Raw genomic sequence first — 26,504 nt, 5'->3', positions numbered from 1 at the left:
ACTCCTCACAGACAGTCACCCGGAGCTGGAATCGAACCCACAACCTCCAGGCCCCTGGAGCTGTGTGACTGTGACACTAACCTGCTGCGCCACCGTGCCGCTCAATAATGTATATTGAAAAATTAAAAATGATGTAATTGTTGTTGAAACATTTAGATATTTATATCGAATTATTGTCCAGCCCTAGCAATGTCTGTTGGATCTATGGTGATAATTACTTACTGGTTCTATGTGAAGTGTTACCAATGAGAGCTGATAATCATATGGTTCATCACTGGTTTCAACATAAAACATTTTAAATATGTAAATCAATATTAGTTATCTTTATATAATATTGGTGTCAATATCAGTTATGATTTACATATGGCCCTTTTGCACTAGAGGTGTTTGAAATCTAAATAATCTACTAATATATTGTGTTTTAGTGTTATTCCAATTCTCAGTGATAAATCTGACTCACTATGTACTGGACTATAAAAGGCCCACAATGCACTGCAAAGAGTTGTGTACATTGTTTATGACTGAACAAACATCCAGGGCATTTTTATGAAAATGTCTCTCTGCTCTTTTGTGTTTGTAGTAAACTTTGAATGAGTTAATGAGTGAACCAGTCCCAACACAGATATAAATACTCAAATGGAGCTCTAATCTATGAACTTCCTCAATTTTATTCATCTTTATCTCTTCCTCTGTTTTACAACCCCCCTCCCACCCCTCCACACTCCACACACACACACCTCCTCCACCCCAAAGCCCCAGTCTCTTGCTGGGCGGTTTGGTTGTCTCAGCAGTGGTGTGGAGAGGCGTGTTGAAGGCCTTGCAGTTTTGTAGCAGTGGATCAACACAGGAACTTTTTCTAATTGGAGGTTTTAGCGGCGCTGGATGCTGAGTTCAGGGCTTTTCTCCCCTCCGCTCGACCCCAATCCGCCTCCCCAGCCACTAAGCTCCCGCAAATGTGTCGAGGATGCACTTTCAGCTGGGGCTCTTTTCCTCCAGCCTCACCCTCTTCCACACACACACACAGACACACCTCCCCTCCTTACACACTGTATCGTTCCCTCTCGCTCTCTCCTTGATTCCTTTTTTTACTTTCACTTCATTAACTCTCCTTTTTCTCTCTCACACACACACTTTCTCCACACTTTATTTGTTTTCTCTGTTGCTTTCCGTCTCATGCTCTACGTTCTTTCTTTCCATTCTTTTTATGGATAACACATTCACACCTGTCTCTCTATTTCTCTCTCTCTCTCTCACACACACACACACAGTCACACTCAGCAATTTTTGCCCCCCCTCATTCTCTGTGTGTGTGTCAGCGTTCTGTGGGCCGATGGGGAAGAAATCAGCGTGCGCCTGCAAAAGGCCGCTACCACAACGACCACCTCAGCACACTCTTCCTCATTGTCATCATCATCATCATCATCCTATTTCTGCAGGATGATCTCACACACACACACACACACACATACTCTGAATACTCCCACATCTGAGATGTTAACAACCTGTTTTAAATTTAGGAACAACAAATGGTGTAGCTTTAAATAAGAATCCACTCCTATTCTTTATTTGAACAACATCCTAACATGACTCAGAGTTTTCTTTAGAAGAAACAGAGTCGCAGGGTTGTGACAGTATTACTGACAGTATGAATGAGGCCTAATACATTTCATTGCATGTGTTGCCAGTCCATTCAGCATGATTCCTACTGTTACCGCACTAAACTGCATGTTGGCCAAGGTATAATACATTAGCTTTTGGGAATCTGAGCTTTGTGTGTGGTATTGTGTTGCGCTTTAAAAAAGTTCCATGCTCCTGTTATTGTTGGATGCACTGTGATATTCACAGAGGAGGCTCTGAAATTATATAAAATATTGGGTCTTTAGATTCTTTGCTTAAGAAAGTAAATGAAAACATTAATTTAATGCAAAAACGCATTGTACATGTAAACAGTACTATACATAATATAATAACAAACACATTATTCATTGATTATCTGGAACCCTTATCCAGTTCAGGGTCGCGGTGGGTCCAGAGCCTACCTGGAATCATTGGGCGCGAGGCAGGAATACACCCTGAAGGGGGCAACACACACTCACACACACATTCACTCACACACTCACACTCACACCTACGGACACTTATTTGAGTCGCCAATCCACCTACCAACGTGTGTTTTTGGACTTTGGGAGGAAACCGGAGCACCCGGAGGAATCCCACACAGACACGGAGAACACACCACACTCCTCACAGACAGTCACCCGGAGGAAACCCACGCAGACACAGGGAGAACACACCACACTCCTCACAGACAGTCACCCGCAGGAAACCCACGCAGACACAGGGAGAACACACCAACTCCTCACAGACAGTCACCCGGAGGAAACCCACGCAGACACAGGGAGAACACACCAACTCCTCACAGACAGTCACCCGGAGCGGGAATCGAACACACAACCTCCAGGTCCCTGGAGCTGTGTAACTGCGACACCTACCTGCTGCGCCACCGTGCCGCCAAACAAAACATTATGTACATCAAAATGTGTTTTTTAAATTGTCAACAAATGGGAAACATTTGAAATAAGAGATCTCTCTCACACTGTACCCATACAATCAATACACACATTCATGTACACATATTACCCTATGCACACCCAAACAACAAATCCATAATACCACATCTACAGATGGCTGTAAAACACACACACACACATATGCTGTGGCAGGAGAGTAAGTCCTTTATCAGAGTTAATGTGGTTTTGTTGGCGCTGCGGGAGGACGTCTGCTTCTTGCTGGTGACCTCTCCTCAGAGAGGAATATTAAACAGAATCACCGCCAGTGTGTGGGAGTGTGTGTTTGTGTTTGTGGGTGTGTAGGTGGATGAGTGGCTACGTGTGTGTGTGTAGGTGGCATGTTTAGAGTGAGGGGTTATTATGTTGCCCTCATGTCCTTTTTGTATGTTCACTGTTATGCATCTTCAAAGTCAAATCGCAGTGCATGCCGTATGTATGTGTGGTAGAGAGAGAGAGGAAGATGTACGATTCCTTTGTGTGTCGGACGCCCGTTATTATTGTCTCTTGCTCCGTTCTCGCTCGTCTCTATCGCTCTCCCTCTCTTTTTCACTTCACTTTTACCTGTGTTTCTGTACCCATTTTAAATTTCCCTCTACGTTAATAATACAGCGCAACAGAGAGAGCTGTAAAATGCATAAAAATCGATCGAACAACACGCCATTAAAGTTTTTTTGGCCTTCGTCTGTGAAGTTGTCGCGTTGAAATAGACCATTGACAGAATGAAAGCCTGAAGTCTCTTAATGCCACTGTGACCAGGCAGAAGTGGCAGGGAACAGCTGCTGAAATGGAGTGGGGAATCAGTACACGTTGCACTATTTAGCCCACATGGGCTGAAATTGAAATGTAGGCTAGACAGTGCCCGCTGTGTGCACCATATGGACTCATCACGTTTTCTTTTATTTATTTATTTATTTTTAAGCTTCTATTGGGAATGCAAAAATGTCTCCATGTGAGATAATGCATTCATCTGTAAAGGACAGGTTAGCTGCTCTAATTCTGAACATCTTAGGTAAAGGAATATCTATTATCTACTGATACTGATGCCACAATATAAACAAGAATAGGGCCCTATATCTATGTGCATTAGCAGTAGAAATGTAATATTTATATCAGTATTTATCTCTGTAATGTTATAACACTCATCTGTTAATAAATACGTTCATGGGTTTGTGGTGTAAGTCAGGCTTGTTAACCTTTGCCATGCTGACACTACATCATTTCATACTTCGTGATGTAGATTTGTAGATCGTGCATCGCTCATAAAAAGATCAGACTCATGCCTCTCATCATTTATGAAAGTCATCATTCTGTATCATTCCTTCCTTGTCATGGCCTCTGAGCCTGGTGGAGTGAGAAGTGTGTTCTTTTAGCTGCCTGTGTGTGTTGGAGGGAGAGGGGTCGTGTGTATGTGTGTGTGTGTGTGTGGCGTTGGTGGGCGGCACAGAGAGAGAGCGGGGCAGATGGGGGATGGGGGTCGGGCACTAGGGAAATAAGACGATCGCTGATAGAGACAAAGCCCCTCCCCCTCAGGTTAGAGCACGTTAATCTGTTCTTTTGTGTAGCGACGCCTCTTCACAATAACGCTGGAGTGGAGGAATGAAGGAAGGTTGTCAGTGTGTGTGTGTGTGTGTGTGTGTGTGTGTGAGTGAGAGAGAACTAAAGACCGTCTGTGTTTCTCTTTGCACTCTGGACTGGCACTTGTCGTAGGATTGACTCCTTTTACTGTGCTGTCTCTATTGTGTCAGGTGTTATCGGTTTGTTTGTGAAAGGGTCATGACAGATACGTGGTTTTAAATCCAGTGATAATCATAACACTTAACCATTTACATCTGTTTAAAGTCACAGTAGACACACACATCTCATTTGAACAGTGTACAGGAGCACTGCGGTATACAGGAGTGTTTTTACTGTTAGACGGGTTGTGCGTTGGTGTTTGATTGTATTTGTGAGTGTTCATGTGCTGGTGTTGTGATGCTTGTGAAATAGAGACAGACAGGTTAACCAGTCTAATCCTGAGCCTGTTGTGTAGCCTACTGCTCCGTGTGGTGGATTTCAGCCACAACCCAAACAGGATAACACACTCACACCTGTCTCTTTCTCTCTGTCTGTCTCTCTCTCTCTCTCTCTCTCTCTCGTTCTCTGGGTCTGTTGGGATTAGCAGGTTTCTCAGTAGTTGAGGCCGTAGTTGTCTATAGTGAATCCTCCTGATCTGTTGTTAGTGATAGGCGGAGGATTGGTGGTAGAGCTGTAGGTGGCTTTAAGCTACTCACTCTCTTCTAGGAGGGAATTTCTCCAGAGCTTCTGCCAGGAAATAACTTCCTCTAACACACACACACACGGTCACACAGACTCACACACACACACACACACACGGTCACACAGACTCACACACAGCCTCCTAATCTCTTAATATGCAATGGGTGTGTTTACTATTGTCGGCTCTGCCTAACTTCACTCATGTCCATTCACCGAATGCCTTTTAAATAAATGAAAAGCCTTGTTTGAAAAGGCCGTTATGTGAAATTAAAATGTAATGAAGAGAAACGTGTACTTCCAAGCAACACTGCACTTTGAAGAAATGTTGAACTGATGTCTTATTGTTTGGACTGATAACCACTGACAGTAACAGCCAAAAGATAAGCGCTTAGAATAGAAAACTATGCACCTGCACATTGACTTCTATTATAATTATTTTAATAATGTACATTTCAGTATAAATAGATATTACTTTGGAAATGTCTTCACTATAAAGTGGGAGGCATTTGAGTGATGGCCACATCCTCTCTGCCCTTTGCCCTCTTCTGCTCACTGTGGGGTTTGGTGATTTGTGAAAATCTCTGTCCAAAGCCATGCACTCTGATTTTCGGGGCAGGGTGAATGATGTTTCGGAATGTGCCGAATCATCCTCGCTCTGTCCCATGATGGCCGCCGGCCGGCAGGAACAATGACTGCCCTTCATTGGACCACCCCTCCGCTCCAGGGGTGTCATCCCTGTGCCTGCCTCAATGGTCTCTTGTGCGTACGTGAGGCAGACTGATCTTGTTTTGTTTACATTTTACTCATGTTTACCCTTTTCTCTTTCCTCTTCACACATAACTACACTATTCCTTCCAGTTGGTTTAGAAAGAGAGAGGTTTATAAAAAGGGTTTGTTCTCATGGATCTAACTGTCGCTGTGTTGACAAATGGCTTAGCAGTCATAACTGTTAAGTCAGCTGTCACAGTTGCTGGATTACATTTGGCAGTGGCCATGTGTTTGTTCATTGATTTACATTTTAGCGTTTTTCATTGAGGGCTGTGTGAGAAAAATACAGCCCATGGATTTGATCAAAAATAGAGCACGTCAATAATATGGCAGCAGTGCTACCTGCCGGTTTAACCCTTAGGAGTCAATATTGTTGCCAGTGATAACAAAAACTTATTCATTACTTGTCGTTTTTTGAAGGATGTTGCATTCTGTCATTAAATTTATAGATGGCATTTTTGGAAGATGGGGCATGTTTGAATTTTGTTTATTTTGAGACATATGGGTAAATATATATATATATAAAAATCAAATCTGTATCGGGTCTGAAGGTCTTACAAATATAATATTTAAAGTAACTAAGTATTTATTCATGTATTTGTGTATTTACATGTTATTAGCACAGCAGTAGCATGTTTAATATGTGGACTTAATCTTTCGGGGTGGTTTTTGATGTTAAACTCAAATGCAAAACCAAATTATATATATATATATATATATATAATTTGACATAGTAAAAAGTCATATAGTCTCATTTAGTTACTTACATTTGTTAAAATATCTATTTAACCTGCTTTGAAATAGATATCATTTTAAAATGTTAAATATTTCATTTGTTTTATGTCAGGTGACCACCCCATTTTCACTTGCAAAATATGAGTGCACACTAATTAGTCACTATTACTTGCTGGTAATCCCCTGGACTGTTGCCCATGCCACTACTTCCTCCTGGGCCGTTTTGCTCCTCCCCTATTGGTTCTTTATCGGCCTATTAGCAACCAGCAACGTGCTCATGAAAAAGGTGTTCTAGAACTTAAGTGAAAGCGTCCAACCAGTAAAACCACAGAGGAAGCTGGAGACAGGAAGCTGGGGGTTGGCACTTTCACTAGTCCAGGTTTCTTGTCAGAGAAATGTATCCAGTTCATAGCACACGTGGCAGGAGGAATTAAAAAACTGCTTTTGTGCACATTGTTGTTTCTTAACTGTAGGCATCTCTAAAAGCGTTTAATTCAAGGCTTTCCTCATAGAGGGTGTGTACGTGTGTTTTTATGAAATATTACCAATTTAAACACCTTTCTTTTGGCCTTCCTTAAATGAAGCGTTTAAAAACTGTTTCTGTTTTCTGTCTTAGATCTGTGTGGTTTGGAACGGCTCTCGTGGCATGACGACCACTAACAAGGGAAACAAAGCCTTGAAGGTGGGTCACCTGTTCTACGTCGTGTCATATGTTTTACTTTCGTTACACGTTAAAAAGAAGCTTGAAGTGGAAACCAAATACAGATGCTCCTTGATTTAGGGGTTACTTTCCAATAAATCCATCATAAGGTAATTGTATCTCAGACCAAGTGGTTTTCAGCTGGATGCTGCCCTGATGCCCAGTGTCTTCAGGAGAGTATCTTACTGTGTATTGCTTGCCTGGGGAAAAAATTCTGGGGAAACTCAGTATTCAGAATACGTTTTTTGCTGAATGTATATTTATGTGTGATATCAGATTCCCATCATAAAGTAGAAACTGTCGTAATCCAAGGAGCGTCTCTGTAGGGGGTTTATTTTTATGCGAGGTTTATGCACTGTGTTAGCATTGTGAGTAATTTAACTCCCAATACATAGAGTCCATGAACTGTTGACTTCATCACAGTTATCTCTCAACCACGAATACACTGAAATATGACCACTCATTCTCCAGTAATTTACATGTATATGCCCATTTAACTAATGGCACTTTAGACATGGTCAACCATTCAGAGGGTTATTTAAGTCAGTGTCTTAAGTTTTACTTTAAGGTCAGTGTCTTCCTCTATCCTGCATGCCTTCCTTATTTTTTCCTTCATTTCCATCAGGTGAAGCGGGAGCCAGGTGAGAATGGGACGAGTCTCACGGACGACGAGCTTGTATCCATGTCGGTGCGGGAGCTGAACCAGCACCTTCGTGGCCTCTCGAAGGAAGAGATTCTGCAGCTGAAACAGCGGCGACGCACGCTGAAGAACCGTGGCTATGCAGCCAGCTGCCGGGTAAAGCGTGTGACACAGAAGGAGGAGCTGGAGCGGCAGAAGGCGGAGCTGCAGCAGGAAGTAGAGAAGCTAGCCTCTGAGAACGCAAGTATGAAGGTGGAACTGGACGCCCTGCGCTCCAAATACGAGGCGCTCCAGAGCTTTGCCAGGACTGTGGCCCGAGGGCCTGTGGCACCGGTCACCAATGCAGCCGTACCCATCTCCGCCCGTGGCCCCCTGGCCTCCGTCATCGGGCCCCTCGTACCGGGAAAGGTCGGGGCAACCAGCGTCATCACAATAGTCAAGTCCAAAACGGACGCGAGGTCTTAGTACAGGCCAGGATTGGGAGAGGATTGGGAGAAGAAAACGAGCGCAAGAGGTTTGGTCAGTGCATCACAACCTAGGCACACCCCATTAACTTCAAAAAATTGGTACAAAATTGGTACAGAATCACCCCAACCGATGGAAAATAGAGGTGAAGGATGTTTAAATCAGGTGGTCCTCACCACTTCCTAATAATACTACGACTACCCTCTGATAGGGTCAGTCCAGCATCTTTTACATTACACAGCTACAAAAAAGGATGAGCCCGCATTAAGGACACTTTAACTAAAAAGAATACCTGGGCTTCCAGAAGCATCTCCAAATTGAGAGTTAAAATGTTGAAAACGATACAGCAAATCTGTTTTAGTGGCTGTCCCTAGTGACTGCAGTGAGCGCTGTGTTTATATAGTGTTCTGTTTTTGTACTATATTGTTTGACTTTAGGGCCCAAGTGTATTTCCTGTGTTTTTGTTTTTATGACGATTTGTGATTTTTATGCAACGTTTTGAGATTTGTTGTGTTTCTGATATGCTGTATTTTGCTGTTTCCGTCCTTTTCGTATTTTTTGGAGGAGTTAGTCGCAAAACACTGATTGAGAAACATAGATTTTTCGTACCCTTTCTTTCTCCACCTCAAGCTTGTACAAGCATCTGAACTGAACCATGGACAAGGAATGAGGACAATGCTTTTTTTTCACGAGAAATAATATAGAGATGGGTCAGTGAGGAGAGAGCTAGTTCAGGGACCCCTCTTGGAGTTTCAGCACTGATGCAGGATCAGATTCTTCCTGTTTATACTGATCTCTAGTCACAAACTGAAATCCTGCATCGGGTCTGAGATCCTTCATGAATGCTGGTCTTGAACATACTCCGCTTGAGTATTTGCGCAAAAAGACAGCATCCCTTTACCCTTGCCTAGTGTTTTGCACTGACCAGCCACTGCTGAAAAGGGAGACGAGGGGAGCGTGAGCTGATGTTGTTCGTATGGTAGCTATCAGGATAACTCGGACCAGTTTATGTGATTGGGTAGTCCTTTTTTCAGGCGAAATAAAATGGATGTGTTTCTTTTTATAAAAGTTTATTGGCAAGGCAATAAGATATTTATGCTGTGGAAAGCTAAACTGCTGATTTTTGTTTCCTTCATGGAGCTAGTGAAAATGAATCCTGTCTTAACACAGTTTAATTCTCGCGAAACTACTTATTTACCATTTTGTGTTACTTTGAATACAATGTGTTACCTTTTTGCTAATAGATAAGTTAATATGTTCCCCTTGTCTTTGCTTTTCAGTAGCTCCAGGGATGGACTTTTGTTCCTTGATTCTCCCCTTTAACAAAATGGGAAAATGTTGTGTGTCAGTTTTAAAAAAACAAAAACAAACAAAAAAAACAAACAAACATAAAAACACTTCTGTATTTGAAATAGGGACTATCTGTTTGCATAAACCGGTGAACTCTCACAAGCTTTACCATAAATCTGTCGCTGTGACGTTGCGTAACGTATTCTAAGAATCTTTGTCTATATGGTGGAGTCTTGAATTTTATATTAAAAAAAAACACACATAGAGTATCTTGCATTATTTATAAAACATTTAAAAAAGAATATAAAGTTGTTTGATATCACTTTTTTGCAATTGTACCAAAAGTGGCTTAACTATTGAAGTTGATAGCTTTTTCTAGTGACTAGGCGCGTAAAACTGTGGACTAGCGCGTGTGGTGTGACGTGTAAGTGATAAGGTGATGGTACTGTTCACTATTTTTGGATGTGATGCTCTTCTGTTCTTATTTTGGCCAAACCCAGGTGATGAAAGCATGTTACCCACAATCCTCCAGTTACCTTGCCTATGCAGTTTGTTTTGGCAGCTTATTAAATTGGATTAAAATACAAAGCTACATTCACATTTGACAATTGGTCAATTCTTTTTTTTCTTTGATGTCTGATGTTTGCTTCTTTAGTAAAGGAGCTGCGAGGTTAGCGCTTTGTATTGACCAGCCTCTTGACTCCAACCCTAAAGAAACTTGGGGGTTTCTAAAGTAAATTGGGCGTACGTGGAAAATATTATGTGTAAGTTATTCACTTAACTGGCCAAACAGTTATTTGTGAAGCAGACCATTTTTAATTTGTGCCACTAAGGTATTGTGAATATAACCTTGCACACATATCGTGCTGTTCCCCAGAATTGGCCTTTGGGGGTTCAGTGTAAACAATGTTGTTCGAAAACTGTGCTCTTGATAAACAGTAGGTAGTAGATGAAGTCAATGCATTTTAATCTTGGCTCCAGCTTCTTGGAGTGGCCCTTGGTTTCCTAAACTCCAAATCAAGGCTTAAAGGCTGCTGAACAGCAGCAGCACAGTTGGGTGAGTGCTTTTTTGCTCCAATGCCAAAGGGACTGGACACATTTTTCTTGACATCAGCAAGACTAGGTCTTTGTGCCCCATTTAGTAACAACTATTCTTACTATATTCTGTTTCTATTCTCTTCCTCTTAAAGACAAAAACAACCCAGCAAACACACCCATGTGGGGCCCATATGGGCAGTCAAGCTGGGTACCAGCATGTTTTGTCCATGGGTTAAAATGTTGACTCCACATATGGATGCCCTCCAGGGTCAGCGATGGGACCAGGATGGAGTAAAAATAGGGCCCTTCTGGGCTGCACACAACCCACTATGAGCCCTTGTGGGCCCCTTATAAAGAGGGTTACTGGTCTACCCACATTTATCCTATAAAAGCAGCCCACCTGAGTCCCACAAACAACGAATGTACCACCCCAACGAGGACCCATGTCCATCTAGAACCCAGCAAGCCTATGTTCAACCCCTATGGGTCCCACTAAGATGTGCCTGCTGGGAAAGCGAGTTCGAAAATATGAGGCAAATTTCTCAGGAATGTGGGACTACAGAAAGGGATTGTGGGATACGATTAAGGATCCCGCAGTCTCATCACCTCTGTTTGATAAAGTCCTTTTATTTTTGTGATGTGTGAGTTTTATATTTTTGGTGTAAAATGTTTCTATGGTAGATTATATTTAATGTATTATGTTGTTTGTTTTTCTTTGGTTATTTGTCATTTTTTCTTTAAATGCCAGGGAAGTGACACTGCACTGATATCAACATTCAAAATGAAACAAAGGCAATGTGCTCTCTCGGCTCCTGTTGTATTTCAAAAGGGCCTTCTGCTTCATGCTTGTGTCAGAGAGTTTTAGCGGAAAGGTTCTGTGTTGGAGTGAGCCGCTGAATGCTCCCTGAACTGCAGGGTTAGGGAGCGCTACAAAAGGATTTTGTAGCAGAATTCTGAAAAACATACCTTAAATATTGTGTGGAAGGTCATGCCTTTCACACTGTGCTGAGAAAATGTTATAAAAGCACTGTACACAGTAACGGTACTGATATTATTTATTTTTTTCCTTGTTCATCTTCAAAATATCAATGTTATAACGTTGGAAATTTCAGTGCCCTGAAATTAGCTCAATTAGGCCTTTTTAAAGCCAGCCAAAACTCAAAACGTAAATTTACATTATAACATACCGTCTCCAGCTCCAGCCTCGAGGGCCACGGTCCGGCACAGTTTCAGCGCTCCAACACACCCGATTCACCTCATGAAGGGCTTCATAAACAGGAGATGAACTGAACCGAGGGTGTTGCAGTGTGAAAAGTGTGGCAGTGGCTCTGCAGGCTCAAGTGTGAACCCCTGGTCCAGCAGACACAACAATATAGAGCTGAGTGACAATCCAAACAGAACCAACCACACAGATACTGCCCTTAAAGCTACAATCAGAGACCTTTCCTTTTATACTATTTACATTTTCACTGGGTAACGTTATCTTATTCTGAATTAAGTTGGATCTACCGATTGAGTTTCTGTCAAAAGAGGGTTTTGCTGCAAAGACGAGAACAGCCCCAAAATGAAGCTAAATGCACTGACTGCAACTGTACTAATCAACATCTCTGTTTGAATGGCTGTGGTTGTATTATGGACATGTTTTCCTAACCTTGATTCCATCGCAGTCCAGCCGGGTCCGTGGCCTGTCTCATAAAGTGGCTTAGCCAGCTCACTTTAAGCTTGTTTCAATTCAACCCTGGATTTATTTTTGTCTCACAACAGTGGTTCTCTTTCTACCAGGTTACATCACTTTTTTCCCTGTTGTGATGTCTGTGGTGGTTGGCGTAGCATAGTTTATACACCACTGCTCTGCACTTTGGCAGATTGGGGTTTAGTTGCCAGCTTGGGCTGGAACACCATGCTATGCCAATAAAGAACCCTTGAGCAAGACTTCTAACACTGCAATAGCCTGCATCTAATGTATTAATCATAAGATGATAAACTATAAGTGGCTCTGGTTTGGAGCATTCACCAAGTGCCATCAATGTTAACGTAAATTCATCGGTCATATTAAAAATATCGCTCCTAAATGGAGCAGATGAAGCTGAATTATGTTCTACCTGTTTATGTTGTTTGGTGGCCTGCCACCTTTGTTTCAGGCAAGTGGCTGTTGGTTGTAAACATCAGTGGTGAGGATTGATCACAGAATGCATATCTAAACCTGGGAAGGTCATTAACCACTGTTGTGAAAGGAGTTAAATGAAATGGCATTTGCTGGTTTTGTGAAGCTGAAAGTTGAGTAACATTTTTTGAGACAGTCCTCTGATTTTTGCATTGCATTGAGATGAAAAATTACATATGCTGTCTGGGGGGGAATAAATACTATCAGGCCTTATACGTTTTGAGCTCTTCTTAAAGCTGCACTTATCTGGCATTTAGGTATGGATATATATTGTAGGTATATTTATATGGATTTTTTTTATCAATGTAAATCAAGAAAATGAACTTCCTCTGACTGGTTAATCTGTGAAATTGTTATTTGGTCTTTGGTCCATTTTGGCGTTGCTTTTGTAACCAATGGTAGCGTTCTCCTATTGGCTGTGGCAGTTCTGTGGCGTTGTCCGACATAACGTGAGCAGTGTGTTTTTAAGGGGTTAAAAATAATTCTACTAGCTTACTAGCAAACAATGGCGTGCTCCTCGTTGAAGTGCTTGTGTTCCAGATAGCGCCACCTCGCCTAAATATTAACACTCCTCCTCCTCTTCCCTTCTTCATCTTCTCCTTCCTCTGTGGGAGAGGACGAGTGGCTTGGCTTGTTCACGTACGTCATTGTTGTCGTCGTCGTGGTGACTTGGTGTAGAAGTGAACATATGAATTATATGCAAATTTAACGGACAGTAGGGAGGGCCTTTGGTAGGATTGTTATTTTTATTATTTGTTTTGGTTCTCTTGGTTCTGAAACCACACATTTGAACTCGGTAATATTCATTGTTTATTTTATGGTAATGTTTCAAGACTCCTCCTCTTGCAACTGAAAGAGATGTATCTAATCTAATATATGAGAGAACGCAACAATCATCATTAACATTTACCTCAACACTTGATTTTCCTGAGATGTATTGTATTCATTTTACCGCTGCTTTTTTTTAAAGAGATATTAGGTTGTTTTCTGGGGATGCATGATGATATTGGAATTGTATCAATGTTAGCAAACATCTGCATAAAACCTGGATAATGGGATTTGTCCTAATTTCTGTCACAAATTTGTATATTTTGTTGTCTACATCAGCTCACCATTCCCATATCAGTGCATCCCTAGTTTCCCTTCCCTCTTGTGAAGGATGTGCTATGTCCCACTTGCCAAATGCAGTAGTAATAATTTAAAGCAAAGTGAGACAATCCTGGGAACGGCAGGCAGAACTGGCTCGAATATTATGTGAGAACAACAGTCAGCTTCTGTTTAGGTGACCCCTAGCCAAGCCATGGCCTGCGCTTGTCAGCAGATCAATAGTGAACGATGGGCTGAGCAGGCACAGTCTGGTCTCCAGTGTCCAGTTCTGTTGCTGGGTGCACCATGGGCACTACCCTAAAAATGCAAGACTTTGTCCTACTTCTTCCTGAGTGTATATATTAGTGTGGAAACCAGACTGTGCCACACTGTTACATTGTATTAAATGACTTCTATTCGTTCTTGCCTCGCTGATAGCCCAGATGTGTTTCTGGTCTGCCATGTTCCCCACAGAGTTTTACTTTAGGCCTCCAGGGACAAGCATTAAGAGGTTTCATTTCTGGGCAAAGACAAATGAGTCTCAAATCTTCAAAGAGGCTTTAGTGTTCCGGTCTCTAGTTGAGGTTTAACCAAGAAACCCAGTTTTCTCTCCCCCCCCTTGACTTCTGACTGCCACGCTTGTTTTCCAGGGTTTAAATGATTAACTTCTTATCACACTGCTATTACAACTGTTAACGTCTTTGCTGTTGCTGTTTTGGATGTGCTTATCATGCCACATGACTTTTCTTCCACTTTCATGGCTCGTAAATCAATACAACAAGGATCCTCTCGTACCGGTCAGTCCTTGTTGAATATATGAAATGAGATTTATTTTTATTTTATTTCAAATTGTATGCAGCATTCGGGATTGAAAGGTGTTTCTTTTTTGTTTTTTTTTAATAGACCAATATTTATTTAGTTTTTATTTCTTTATCTGTTCCTCTCCCTTTCACTTGAACCACATTCTCCATATCAACCGGTGAGCTGAAGACTAAACTGATCATAACAGATCATAGGAGCAATGTTTTCGATGTCGTCCCAAAGTATACAGTGAGAAATTTCAAGCTATAAAATTGTGAGTTGACCTTGGAAAGTAACATTTTTTTTTATTATTGTCTATTATAAGAGTATCTGTTCTGTTTTTTTCTGTATGGGGTGTAATAAATTCTATCACAGTACTTTGTATGGGAAATATACATACAGTAAAAGTCCATTTAATTGTAAGTATTTATCAACTAAGTTATTGTACTTTTTTGCAATTTGTAGATAAGTAATATAATGTATTGGTATATAACGATGAAATTAACTGTATCAGTCAGTCTGGGGCGTCTTTTAATTTATTGATGTATATATTGTATGTTTGTTGATATACAGCTTACTTTATTTTGTATATGACCAATAAATACATTTTGAAAACACAGTGGTGGTCGAGCTGTTGCTTGGGAGGGAGGATGTAGGGGGCGTGTCTTGGTCTTTGTCTCTTTCTGTCATTGTGTGACCTAATTTGTCATACAATAAGTGTCTCCGGAATAAAGCCCCCTCCCTTTCCCATACCTAGTGTTTTTCTCCGTGAACAGCTCTGCCACGTTTTATTTTCTTTTTCTAAGGAGCCTATAAAAAGGAGTGGAGATGTAGCGGAGGATGACCTAGTTGGAACAACCTCTCGGCGGACGTATTTTTGGCCTGACATTAGTAAAACATGACACAGTCAGCGGGGATTGGCCGGGCGCGCGCTCTCCGCTTCACGGGGACGAGCACGCTGCTCTGTGCGGCCCCGACTCCTTGGGGACGCGCACGCTGACGGAGCTGAGGCGCGAGACACTGAGGGGGAGGTTTATTTCCCGCCAAAACTCTACCTCACGGTTTCAGATTAAACGCTTCAGCAGGATTCATACAGCACCTTTCTCCTCAGTGTGTAGCCTGTATATTAGTTACCTGTATTCCTCATTTTTCTCCTCCATTTACCCTTTTAATTAATTATTGAATGAGTTTTCTTTCCTCTTTTGTCCCTTAATTTCTTTCTGTTATATATATATATATATATAATTGAGAATTACCACTCCAAGTATATCCCTAAAGAGATGTAACAGTTCTCGTAAATTAAAAAAAGTCACATCTGTCCATCAGAATTATTTAGGAATTATTTACATTAAAATATTCACAGCCTTAAAAATGGTATAGATATAACCCCACACTTTCACCTTCATTACGTATTCAATTATTCCATAACTCTATCTCCACTGCTTACATCAATGAGGTTACACACTTGATTTTCACAGGAGTGGGGGGTTTTCCTCCCAAAAGGGTGTCCTGTAATGCTATAGTCAAATCTGGCTTTCCTGTACATTTTTCCTAGTAAACAAGGAACGTCCCTGGACGTTCAAAATAGGTCTAAAAGTAGTCTGTCCGTCAAGGACATATTTTAAACGTCAATGGACGTCCAAAATCCATCTTAATAAGTTAGTTAAGTGGTGACCATTTAATAACGTCAATGGACGTCCAAAATACGTCTAATAGTCGTCTTTTCAATGTCTGTGTTTGAACGTTTTTTCAACTTTCATTTTCAACCTTAAGAGAACGTTGATTAGACGGCAGTCATTACGTTATTTCAACGTTGAATCAACGGCTAAATGTTTACTAGGTTGTATTATTCCTGCTTAAAAAAAAACTATCCCCAGGTTCAAGAAGGACTAAAACTAAACCAAGGGCAGGTAGCTAGTTAACTTGAATACTGAGATGTTAATGATTAGTTGAAAGTCATATTTTGAGGGTTGTTATGTATGTACATGTATGTGATAAAATGGCCAAGCCCAAACTGGATTCAGTAAAAAAAAAAAGGAAAAAAAAGACAAAAAACATTAAGATATAATAGTTTATACTTTACATTATTTTTATAAAATGCTCCTCAGTGTTTCAACATTAAAATAATTCATAGTCAAATGCTTATATAGTTACTTTGTGTTTGCTTAATAGTTAAATAATATCCTAAATAAATCCTTGATATTTGGGCTTGTGCCATTTCGTGCATTACCTTTCAGTGGAGTCTTTTGTTCTCCGAAGAGCGCGGGAGTCTGTCAGGGCTGTAGGCGGCACTGTCCCTCGACTACAGACACACGGCGCTGGATGTTCGCGGTAAAACCCGGACTGGATCCGCGCGGCTGTGTTGTGCTGTTGGCCTTTATTTGTGCTTGGTTAAGTTAATGAGGAGAACTTTAACAGAAAACACCCGCAGTGTAAGTCACTTTCATAGAAGGAGTGAGTTTTAAGAATTCAAACAATTTGTGAAGTCCACCCCAGGTTTTCGATACAATCCAGATCCGTGACTTCTGTGAAATCTATGTCATTTATTCCGGATAACTCAGACTGACAGTTGAAGCGGCTAAAGCGTAAACATTTAGACGGCTGCAGTTAGCGGCGCTAAAATAACTTTGTTTCATGTTTTTGTAGAGGTTTATTTTTTACCTTTTTAAAATGTTGACACCGTGAGAATGTGTTTTACTTTTGGAGAAGTTTAAACTGAGCGGAGGAAAGCTATAGTGTTGGTTCTTTCTCTTTTAAATCTCTGTGCTAACCCTCAGCTAACGTTAGAATAGTTATCGTGGACTTCTGACAAAAAATAATAAAAAAAAAAACCCTCGGAAGGTGTTTGGAGCGGAGGAAAGTGGCGTTAAAATTATTCATTTAACACTGGAGTTCAGCAGATATTTTTAGCTGCACATCTAGACCCAAGAGATGTCCACTAACCGTCCTCCATGACCCGTTAACGGCTCAGTCGAATGCTGAGGTGGTGGATGTGTTGCCAGGCAGGGGCTTGTTTTGCTTGGTTTGGTCCGAGTTTGTTTTCTCTTTCTCCACTCCGCAGTCTGTAGTACAGTCACGGCGGCGTAAAATCCTCCACAATGGAGAACTACGAGGAATTCATTCGAAGGAAAGTGAGCCAAATAAAGAGTAATGACAAAGAGGAGTCAGAAGCAGGTTCCAGCCACTGGTCCTCCGACATTAGATTCTACAGTTTCCCTATTCTTCCTCCCCTGGTGAGAGTTTTAGTGGTACTTCTGAACTTTTCTCACTTCTGTTGGGCAGTGTGGATAAAACTGCTGGAATATCTTAATATGTTAAAGTATAATTTCCTTTGTAAAGTAATTTCCTTTTTCAGTATAGGGTCATTTTTCGTTTGAATATATTTCTTTGGCTTGGAATGTGCACCTTCTCAAGGAAAAATCCTCTCATATTTCTGAAGTAGGGCTGAATGATTTATTTAATATTATTATTTAAATTTAAAATTGCAGTTATTTCCTGTAAAAAAAAGATTTCAAGCCCTGTTTTTATAACCAAGAAGACCAAGGAGGGTTGGTGTTAATTTGGAGCTCTGAATGTATTTTAGATTAATTAATTGCCTCTGTCTGAGTGTTCCCATTTAAAACGTATTTAGACATGGTGCTTGTTAATGTAGGGTGCCATTGAACAATCCACACCCCTTTTAATATGTAGTACATATGTACATCTGGTACTACGTTGTTTGTTCCAACTTAAAACGTCATGTATGATGAAAATATCTAGAATGAATGTTATGTTTTTGTTTCCAATTTTGCTTGCTTTACCTTCAGTTAAATAATGACCAGAAAGAAGAAATGCAAAGGCTAAGAGAAGTTGCCATTCGTGTTATGAACAAGAAAAAATCTTCACTCCATCGAGAAACTTGCATCCAGACCATTCTTGACAGTGTTCAGGTAATTAATTAATTTAGGACAAACAATATTTACTCATCAGCTTGCTTTCTGAATTATTGTGTACAAGTTCACTTGATTCATTGTCACTCTTTTTCTTTCTTTTAGTTACGACAAGCTCCAACGTTTGATGAGTTTAAAAAAGAGACAGGAACTGTTACTCCATCCAAAACTAACTCTAATACTCACAATCTTCAAAGTAAAAACAAGAGTGATGAACCCATAGAAAGCCATTATACTCCATCATCCTCCATTTTTTTACCACTTACTCAGCAGATGCCTGGGCACATCACTTTTAGTCACCCTTTAACATCTACAGCCTGTGATGGTCAAACAGCCTTAAACCATAGACCTTTGGAAGCAGAAAATTCATTAGTGAACACTCACGCAACTGTTCTGCTTGAAGGAATTCCTTTTGTTGGACCCAACCCAAAGCCAGCTGTTGAACTAAACACTGATTATGGATTTGACACACATTCTGAATCACATAAAGACCCTCAAATAGATGTGAGCCACCAGGGGCTGTCATCTGGATATGTGACCATTGAAACTACAGATGTGAGCTCTAGTTGGATTGAGGGAATTAGAACAGACACTGAACACAGGCATTCAGATGCACATGACTTTTATTTAAATTTCTCAAACTTGGCTAACAAAGCTAATGATATTATTAGCCATACTCCAGTAGATGGGGACTCATTGGAGGAGGATTATTCAGTGCCTGCACTGTCTTACCAGGCTCAGACTCATGATATATTGGAGCCAGTACATCCACTAGTGGAGCCAGACCCTGGTGATGGACCTTACACCTTGAGCCTTCAGAACCTTTTGAAGAAATCACAAGAGCACCGGCGGCGTCAGCGACTTTTGCGCAACCAGGCAAAGGCTATGAAAGCCAATGAAACTGACCAACACAGCCTCTCTGACAAGGAAAATGAGGAATGTTCTCCAGCAGACACAAGGAAAATCGATCTGAAGAAAATCAGGGAGAAGAATAGGGATCAGAGAAAGGATGTGTTACATCTATTGAAGATTCCAAGTCTCGAAACACAAACACAGTCTCAGATGACTGATGATGAAATTATAAGGCCCTGTGTACTGACCAGTTGTGCTAAAGATACAGATGTTAATGTGCAAAGTGAGGTTTCACTCACTTGTCTTAGCATTAGTTCATCATTAAACAATGCCAGTAGTATTACTGAAAAATCATCCTCAATCCATCCAGATAAAACTGCCAGCGCCTCACTGTCCACGTCAGCAGCAGCCTCCCCCACAGCAAAATCTCTTTACCACTCCAAGGGTATCAAAACAGGCAGTACGCTGCTCAGGCCTCATCACGCAGCAGGTAAAAAATTCAAGAATGTGCCAGCCCCCAAGTTCTGCTTAAGTCCAGTTCGCAGTAAAAAAGGCAGTGGTGTATCATACTCACTCAGAAAGCCTGCAGTCAGGACACCTGTTTGTGTGGAGGATGAAGGAGGGTCAAATACATGTGATGAAGGCAAAAGGACCGTGAGCCTGTCAGCGAGGACCAAGGCTGATGTGCCTTTGTGTAGAAGCACAGATCAGGCTGAGCAGATCGCTCAGCTGGAGCTTAACTTATCCAGCCTGAAAGTACTGATCTCAGACATAGAGTCCACACTCTCAACGTCACAGCCTGATCTTGACCCCCCAGAGGCTGCCACAATTTTCAATATCTCAGAGCAAACCCTGCTTGAAGGTGTCAGTCTGCCAGCTAGTGATGCAAAGACTCAGTGTGTGGTTACCTTTAGTGAGGCCACGCAACACGAAACCACTGTTAAAGATTACGGGACACGGCCAGGGAGTAAACAGCCTGAGCCAGCACACTGCGTCACCTCTTTGGCACAGAAAAAGAGGGTGCCAGAGGCATTCCGTACTATCAGTGACTCAAAGCAGCTCTCTCAAAGAACCACAGTCCTTGCTGATGCCAGTAACCAGCCTGAAGAGAAGAACAACGCCTCAGGCGAGAAAAAGAAAGGATTTGAAAACATAGAAGACTCCCTAAATGGCTCATCACTTAATCGCTCGTATGATGTGGATAACCCCTCCAAACTCTGGGCCCACACTGGACCCAAAGGAATCCAGCTGACCCCTGAGCTCGGAGGGCAAGACGGAGTAATCCGCGCAAAACGGAGACTGCTCATGAACACTGCGGAGATCATGTCAGGACGACAGGGGGACGAGGGACGACCACAGTCCAGCACACCTAAAAGTGAGTGAAGCTGGGTTGGAACAGGGCTATTATATGTAATTCTCTGCTGATATTATTTGCTTATAAATGGAAAAAATAAAATTTCTTGTTTTGGCCCGATAAAGGAAGAACATGATCATTACGTGCTTCTATGGCCTAGTATATCCTGCTCTGTGTGGTCTTGAAGGCACTGTGAGTTTGTGGAGTTCTCTTTAAGAGCTCAACTCCCTCCACAGCGCGACTTTAAGCTCTTAAACCTGCGCACGCTCATGAGCAACACCTGCTGGACAGGGAATTGGATTGGGAATTCTCTCCAGAACCGTGTCCTGTTATTTCATAAATAACATTTAATGGTGACGTTGTATCATCATTACGACGTTATCTCTAACATAGTGCAGAGCGCTGCCATACAGAGTATTAAAGGTCGTAAATGCTATACCAGTAAAAACACTGTGAGTGGAACTAGCTAGGAATATCTGCTTAATAGTTTCCAATAATTACTCATTTACAAGGCTAATATAATCAGAATGTATTTTAAAATTATAAATAGTTTTTTACTGCTAGTATTGCTAGTGTTAATTATGAATCATTGTATTGTTCAAGACCATATCAGTGCACACTTTACTTTTCTATCTTTCAAAATGCAACAGGAAAACATAATACATTCACTCGGCACGAGGGTGTGATTTTGACTGCTTAAAAATTCAGAGAAGGTTCTGTTTCTAGCCCCATGATGGCTTTCTTAATAATGCACTGCTTTTTTTTATAAGCACATTGGAAAAGCAAATGAGACATATTTTGTCAAGCTGGGTTTATGATCCTTTTAAAATGATAAGTCTTGATAGATACCCTTGCTGTAATGATAATGGCCAGATAATAGTCTTGTCTCACTCGTGATGCCTGTTAAGTACGCTGAGTAGCAGTGCCTCTGTGTAGCGTAATGATTCCACTTTAAGTGCTTCTGCAGCGATTAGTTAGTTGATCTGCCATGATTAGACTGAGCCATAATTAAACAAGCGGTGCACACTCACGGTGCGTTATACTTCATATGTCAGCAGCGTCGCAGTGGCCTGGGCTGCAGCCGAGGCAGGATCATGAGGCACAGGTCAAAGCCCTGATGGAGGAACAGCACAGACAGGAGCAGGAGCTGTTGCAGGTAAGACATGTGAAGTAAATTTACAGTTCCTCTCTCATTTGCATGAAAATAAGGTTGATATTATTAATACTCCTTCCCTGACGTGCTTAAATACTGCCCTATAATATGAAAACATATTTTTGATTGTTGTACATTTCGTCACATGCTATTGTCTATTATCATTGTACCACTGCATGTACCTGTATAAAGATGAGGATAATTGATACTGTTTTATCAAATTTTGTGCCGTTAAATGTTGATTAAAATTCACTAAACCCATAATTTATTATATTTATTTTTAATATGGTGAAACTATATTGGGTGGTTACCCAGACAGGGATTAAGCCTAATCCTGGACTATATCCTCCTTTCAATGGAAAAGCACTCTGAGAAACCAACACAAAATGTTGAAACATCACACAAACCTAAAAATTGTGATGTATATATATCACAGTTATATATATATATATATATATATATATATATATATATATATATATATATATATATATATATATATATATATATATATATATTGTTTATTTATTTATTTATCTATCTTCTGAAATGCAGGTCTAGGAAAATCATGCTGATATATTTTACATAATTTTACTAGTAGATTTTTACATAATGTTATAGCTACAAATCAAAAGCAGCAAAATATGGAACAAATGCAAGTCATTCCATGGCTTAAAATTTCTGAAAGTTTTTACAATTTTAATGATATTTTTTGGTTCTAAATTTATACCCTGTAAAAAAGCTTTTCTGACAAGCACTCCCAGATATCACATTAACCTTTATTCCCCTTGGACTCTATTGGGTGTGTGGCAAACCTCCAACTTACTTCTGTTTGAGTGCAACAATATCTGACAATACAGCTGTGTAAAAACTCTTAAAATCCAGTCTGAAAAGCCCAAAGAGCTTTGTGTAAAAGTTTAATACCATCTCTAGGATACACTAGCTACATGTGCGTTGGTATAATCCAAGGACATCCTTGTTGCCAGCCATTTCTCCTTCAGTGTGCTCTGTAGGTTGTGTCCTTGTGCCATTAATTACACACAGTAATTTATGCATCGAAAAGGGCTTTAATGAACACAGGCTGCTCTTGTAATGGGTCTTGGCATGCCCCTCCAATCTCTGTCTCTCTCTCTCTCTGTATCTCTCTATCTATGTGGGCACGTCAGGCCAGAGAGGAGAAACCCCAGCCATGTTGAGGGAATTGACACAGAAAATGAGTGGATCATTTTGTTTAATTCATGAGTGTCTGAGCTTAAGAGCCTGATCCCCTCTGTGTCCTGTTGCTCGTGTCTGCTTTTTTCTTTGTCTCTCTTTGGTGGATGCGGGTGGTTATGCCATCCCTGTTCTCCCATTAACTTTTTGCTCATGCCTAATTTACTGTCCTTCAATGACCCCATTCCCTCACGATCCATTCCTGTTGCCCTTTCTCTTTCTCTCTCCTTCTCCCTGCTCTCTCTGAATGTCCACTCCCCTCTATCTCTTCATCCATTATCCCTCCCTGCCTCTCTTTCAACCTCTATCCATCTATTCGTTCATTCTCTCTCTCTCTCTCTCTCTCTCTCTCTCTCTCAGTCGTTGGCAACAAGGTACCAGTTCCTCCGGAGCGTGTCCTTCCCGTGTCCCAGAGTAGGCTCACGTCTGGAGGACGTGGCAACCTCCACCCCCCCCTCTTCTGTCTCCATGGGCTCCTCCTCACAGCCCTCGGCGCTGACAGTGGCTGAGCTGAGCATTCTCTCAGACTCCCTCCACACCTCACAGGTACCGACTCCATCTCAGAGATACGATTCACCACAGTATGAAGCAAATCATTGTCTGACACGTTGCGTTTCATCAATATTCCTGTTGGGCTGAACTGCATGGATCAGTTACACGTTTACACTATTTATAAAGAGCCTGGAAAAGAACAGTCTGTGGTAACTGCATAACAACAAGTAGCTTATTGAATGCCACCACTTTATTATTTTATTTTAGATTTCCTTGCCCCTTGAAGACATGGCCCTAATGTTTTACTGGGGCACATGTCTAATTTACAGACCTCAGAATATTTTTATGTAATGAATGTAATTCTCTATTTCTGCCGTCGCTTACCTTAGCAGAAGATGTCATCATTCAAGTGATCCTGATCCGCACTGATTTGATTTTCCTTTCTCTTTCCCTTTTTTCCCCCACTCAAGTCTCGTACCTGTCTCCCTGTGTGCCATCGCCCCCTGGTGGCAGCAGCAGTAAAGGGATTCCTTACTCGCAGACTGCTCCGCACAGAGAGAGCGGCTCAGCTCATCAGAACCATCAAGGTGACTAAGCGCTGCTGCACGTGATACTTCCTGCCATCAATCTTGTTTTAATCTAACTGCACTTTTTTTGAAAAGCATAAAGGACACAGCATCTTTGAAAGAGCCTGTCTGAAATTAGTGCTAGTCAGTGTGGCTGTAAAAATGTCTGGCATATTGCATTTGTTATAGTACCCAGTTGTGTTTTGTATTAAGGCTGTGGTGGGTCTTTTCTGTTTTACTCACAGGACACCCAGTTGTTTCTCAAGGACTTCAGGTCTCAGACACCAGGACGGGAGTACAGCAGCAGACAAGACCAAATTCTTCAAGAGAGGGTCACACTACAAGTAAACAGCCCCAAAAATATTCTGGTCCAGCTAGGGCTGCACAACATGGACCGCAGACAACATTGTATTACATACTGTGATAGCCGATAGCACAGCAGTATTTTAGACCCATTTAACTATTTCTACACTGCATTTCTTGTGTGTTACAGTTACGAGCAGCACGTTACGAACTGCATGACCTCTTCTTTAGCCTCAGTCCTGTAGACCGGATGCAGGTGATCAGCTGGGACCGAGAACTGGCCAAAGAACGAGAGCTCAAACGCAAGGTAATGAGAGCATCACTGTAGCTGCAACATAGCCTCAAACTGCTCTTTGTACAAACTTGGCTTGATCTAAGCCCTCACCTTGTTTATATGGGTTTTAGATGAATTGATTCTGTACATTCTGTTACAGGACACAATTGTCCATTTGTATATGATGTACTGTATGAGGCTGAGAAGTACTTAGATGGGTGGGTTTCATTTTGCAGGAGAATAAGGATCCACAGGCTGGGGGGAAAAGCGCTCTCTCTGCTGCCACCAGAAAAGCTCTAGAGAGGAAGAGGACAGTGATGTGAGTGTTTTCTGTAGTCTGCTTTTCACCTTGTAATAACAGCTGTGCTAGAACTGGGGCGTCCACCTTCAGTCCTGGAGAGACAGGGTGTGGCTGTCACACAGTCGTTTACTTTACGAAAGATATTTTACCATCTTTAGTAGAGCAGTGAAACACCAAACTGAGATAGACAACATCTATACATGGATTTCTTAAGCAAATTCAAATATAGAACTCTTAGAATGTAAAAGACGTATTGTTTTACTGAATACTTTAAGTAGTTCATCATTTTACTATTCCCACCTCTATTAAAGGCAACCTCTGTAAACATGAGCCACGCTCAGGGTTCATATACTATGACACTCAGCGCAAATTGATGTCACATGACTCTGTTTGTCCTGTGCAAACAAATTCATTAAAATAGCCATTTTATGTAAAAATGGAGATGCAAGTTTTGTTCTGAAAACAACAATATGCTGTAATTATTGTGACCAGTATGTGTTTGCTTTTAAAGCCTAGATATAAACAGAGCTATTTTTCTAAAATATGACCCTTTGGCACTGTTGTGTTGTGGAAGAACGTTCACCTGAAATGACAATACAGGGGGTCCTCGACTTACGACGTTGATCCGTTCCTACGTCGCGTCGTAAACAGATTTTCGGTGTAAGTCGGAACATGCGTTCATACTGTATGTAAATAACATACTGTAAGCACTTATCCACTACGCTGCTTGGTTATCAAGTCACGTAACTGTATTCTTCCACCGCGCACACCAAACACGAAGTTCGCGTTACAACGTTTACGACGCAAAATCACTTAAGTCGAAGCAAGGCTTTATACAGTAAATGGGAGATGTGTCGTAACCACGAAACATCGTAACTCGGGACTGACGTAACCCGATGACCTCCTGTACTTGGAACACAATGTGAACAGAAAGAGCCTTTAAATAAATACTGATTCCAATAATTTACATAATAAAGATGAACTTGTCAGAGATCTTTTAATGTTTCCAGATCCTTAGGAAGATATAACTAGGATGAAAGTTGTAATGTTTTTTTTTTGTGTGTTGGTGATATCACTGCTGTCAGGTTGCAGAAGAAAGCAGGTGAAAGAACTAAACATGTGCTGAGGACTGAGAACGGCTGGAGCTTCACGCCAAACCCACGCAGGGTCCCAAAGAAGACTACTCCATTACGGCGTCCCAGATAAAGAGCGCCGGCTTCTGAAAGTCTCCTCTACCTGTAGACAGGGAATCATTCAGCACACTGCAGATAGTTTACCCACAGAGTGAGTGCCTTGGTCAACAACACAACACAAACGTTGTCGTGTAAAGTTTGAAAATGTCTTCTACATCCTTATTTATTTTATTAAGCTAAGCTCAGATATTCTATTTGCTAAAGTCCTTCTCCTTTGCATTATTTGTTTGTGTCTTTCCAATAAAATAACAGATCTAAACAAAACTTAACATTTTGCTGTGGGAATGCATTTTAAAAATAGAAACACACCGCCAGTCTTTTTAAAACATAATGTATTTTTTCAATTGTATAATGCATACATT

General features: G+C 41.2%; 2 protein-coding genes across 4 annotated transcripts in view; both read left to right on the top strand.

The window, feature by feature from the left end:
• The window catches only part of mafgb (v-maf avian musculoaponeurotic fibrosarcoma oncogene homolog Gb), a 23,763-nt gene extending 14,070 nt beyond the window's left edge, over positions 1 to 9,693 (top strand). For both annotated transcript variants that reach the window (XM_066647786.1, XM_066647787.1), the window contains exons 2-3: positions 6,946 to 7,011; positions 7,655 to 9,693. In XM_066647786.1, the coding sequence (XP_066503883.1) occupies positions 6,976 to 7,011; positions 7,655 to 8,134 (516 nt within the window). In that variant the 5' untranslated portion in view covers positions 6,946 to 6,975 and the 3' untranslated portion in view covers positions 8,135 to 9,693. The remainder of the gene's footprint in view (positions 1 to 6,945; positions 7,012 to 7,654) is intronic.
• Positions 9,694 to 17,093: 7,400 nt separating this feature from the next.
• Positions 17,094 to 26,446, top strand: cp110 (centriolar coiled-coil protein 110). 2 transcript variants are annotated; one of them, XM_066646931.1, is made up of 10 exons: positions 17,094 to 17,746; positions 18,320 to 18,442; positions 18,548 to 20,669; positions 21,707 to 21,804; positions 23,374 to 23,559; positions 23,976 to 24,092; positions 24,317 to 24,415; positions 24,565 to 24,681; positions 24,885 to 24,967; positions 26,035 to 26,446. In XM_066646931.1, exons 1-10 carry the CDS (start codon positions 17,612 to 17,614, stop codon positions 26,153 to 26,155), a joined length of 3,201 nt encoding a protein of 1,066 aa, XP_066503028.1. In that variant the 5' UTR covers positions 17,094 to 17,611; the 3' UTR covers positions 26,156 to 26,446. The 2 variants fall into 2 exon arrangements, with proteins under 2 accessions (XP_066503028.1, XP_066503027.1); XM_066646930.1 differs by having other exon boundaries at positions 21,704 to 21,804.
• The last annotated feature ends 58 nt before the right edge of the window (positions 26,447 to 26,504 follow it).

This window comes from Hoplias malabaricus, chromosome 16 (assembly GCF_029633855.1).
Source record: "Hoplias malabaricus isolate fHopMal1 chromosome 16, fHopMal1.hap1, whole genome shotgun sequence".
NCBI classification, from domain to species: Eukaryota; Metazoa; Chordata; class Actinopteri; order Characiformes; family Erythrinidae; genus Hoplias; species Hoplias malabaricus.
This window is presented reverse-complemented; position numbering and strand designations above follow the sequence as displayed.

Excerpts from the sequence above, each read along its gene's own strand:
- cp110 (XM_066646930.1), top strand. The coding sequence starts at position 17,612 with ATGGAGAACTACGAGGAATTCATTCGAAGGAAAGTGAGCCAAATAAAG. Across the intron at positions 17,747-18,319 it reads TCCCTATTCTTCCTCCCCTG|TTAAATAATGACCAGAAAGA; the intron begins GTGAGAGTTTTA and ends CTTTACCTTCAG. Across the intron at positions 24,416-24,564 it reads AAGAGAGGGTCACACTACAA|TTACGAGCAGCACGTTACGA; the intron begins GTAAACAGCCCC and ends TGTGTGTTACAG.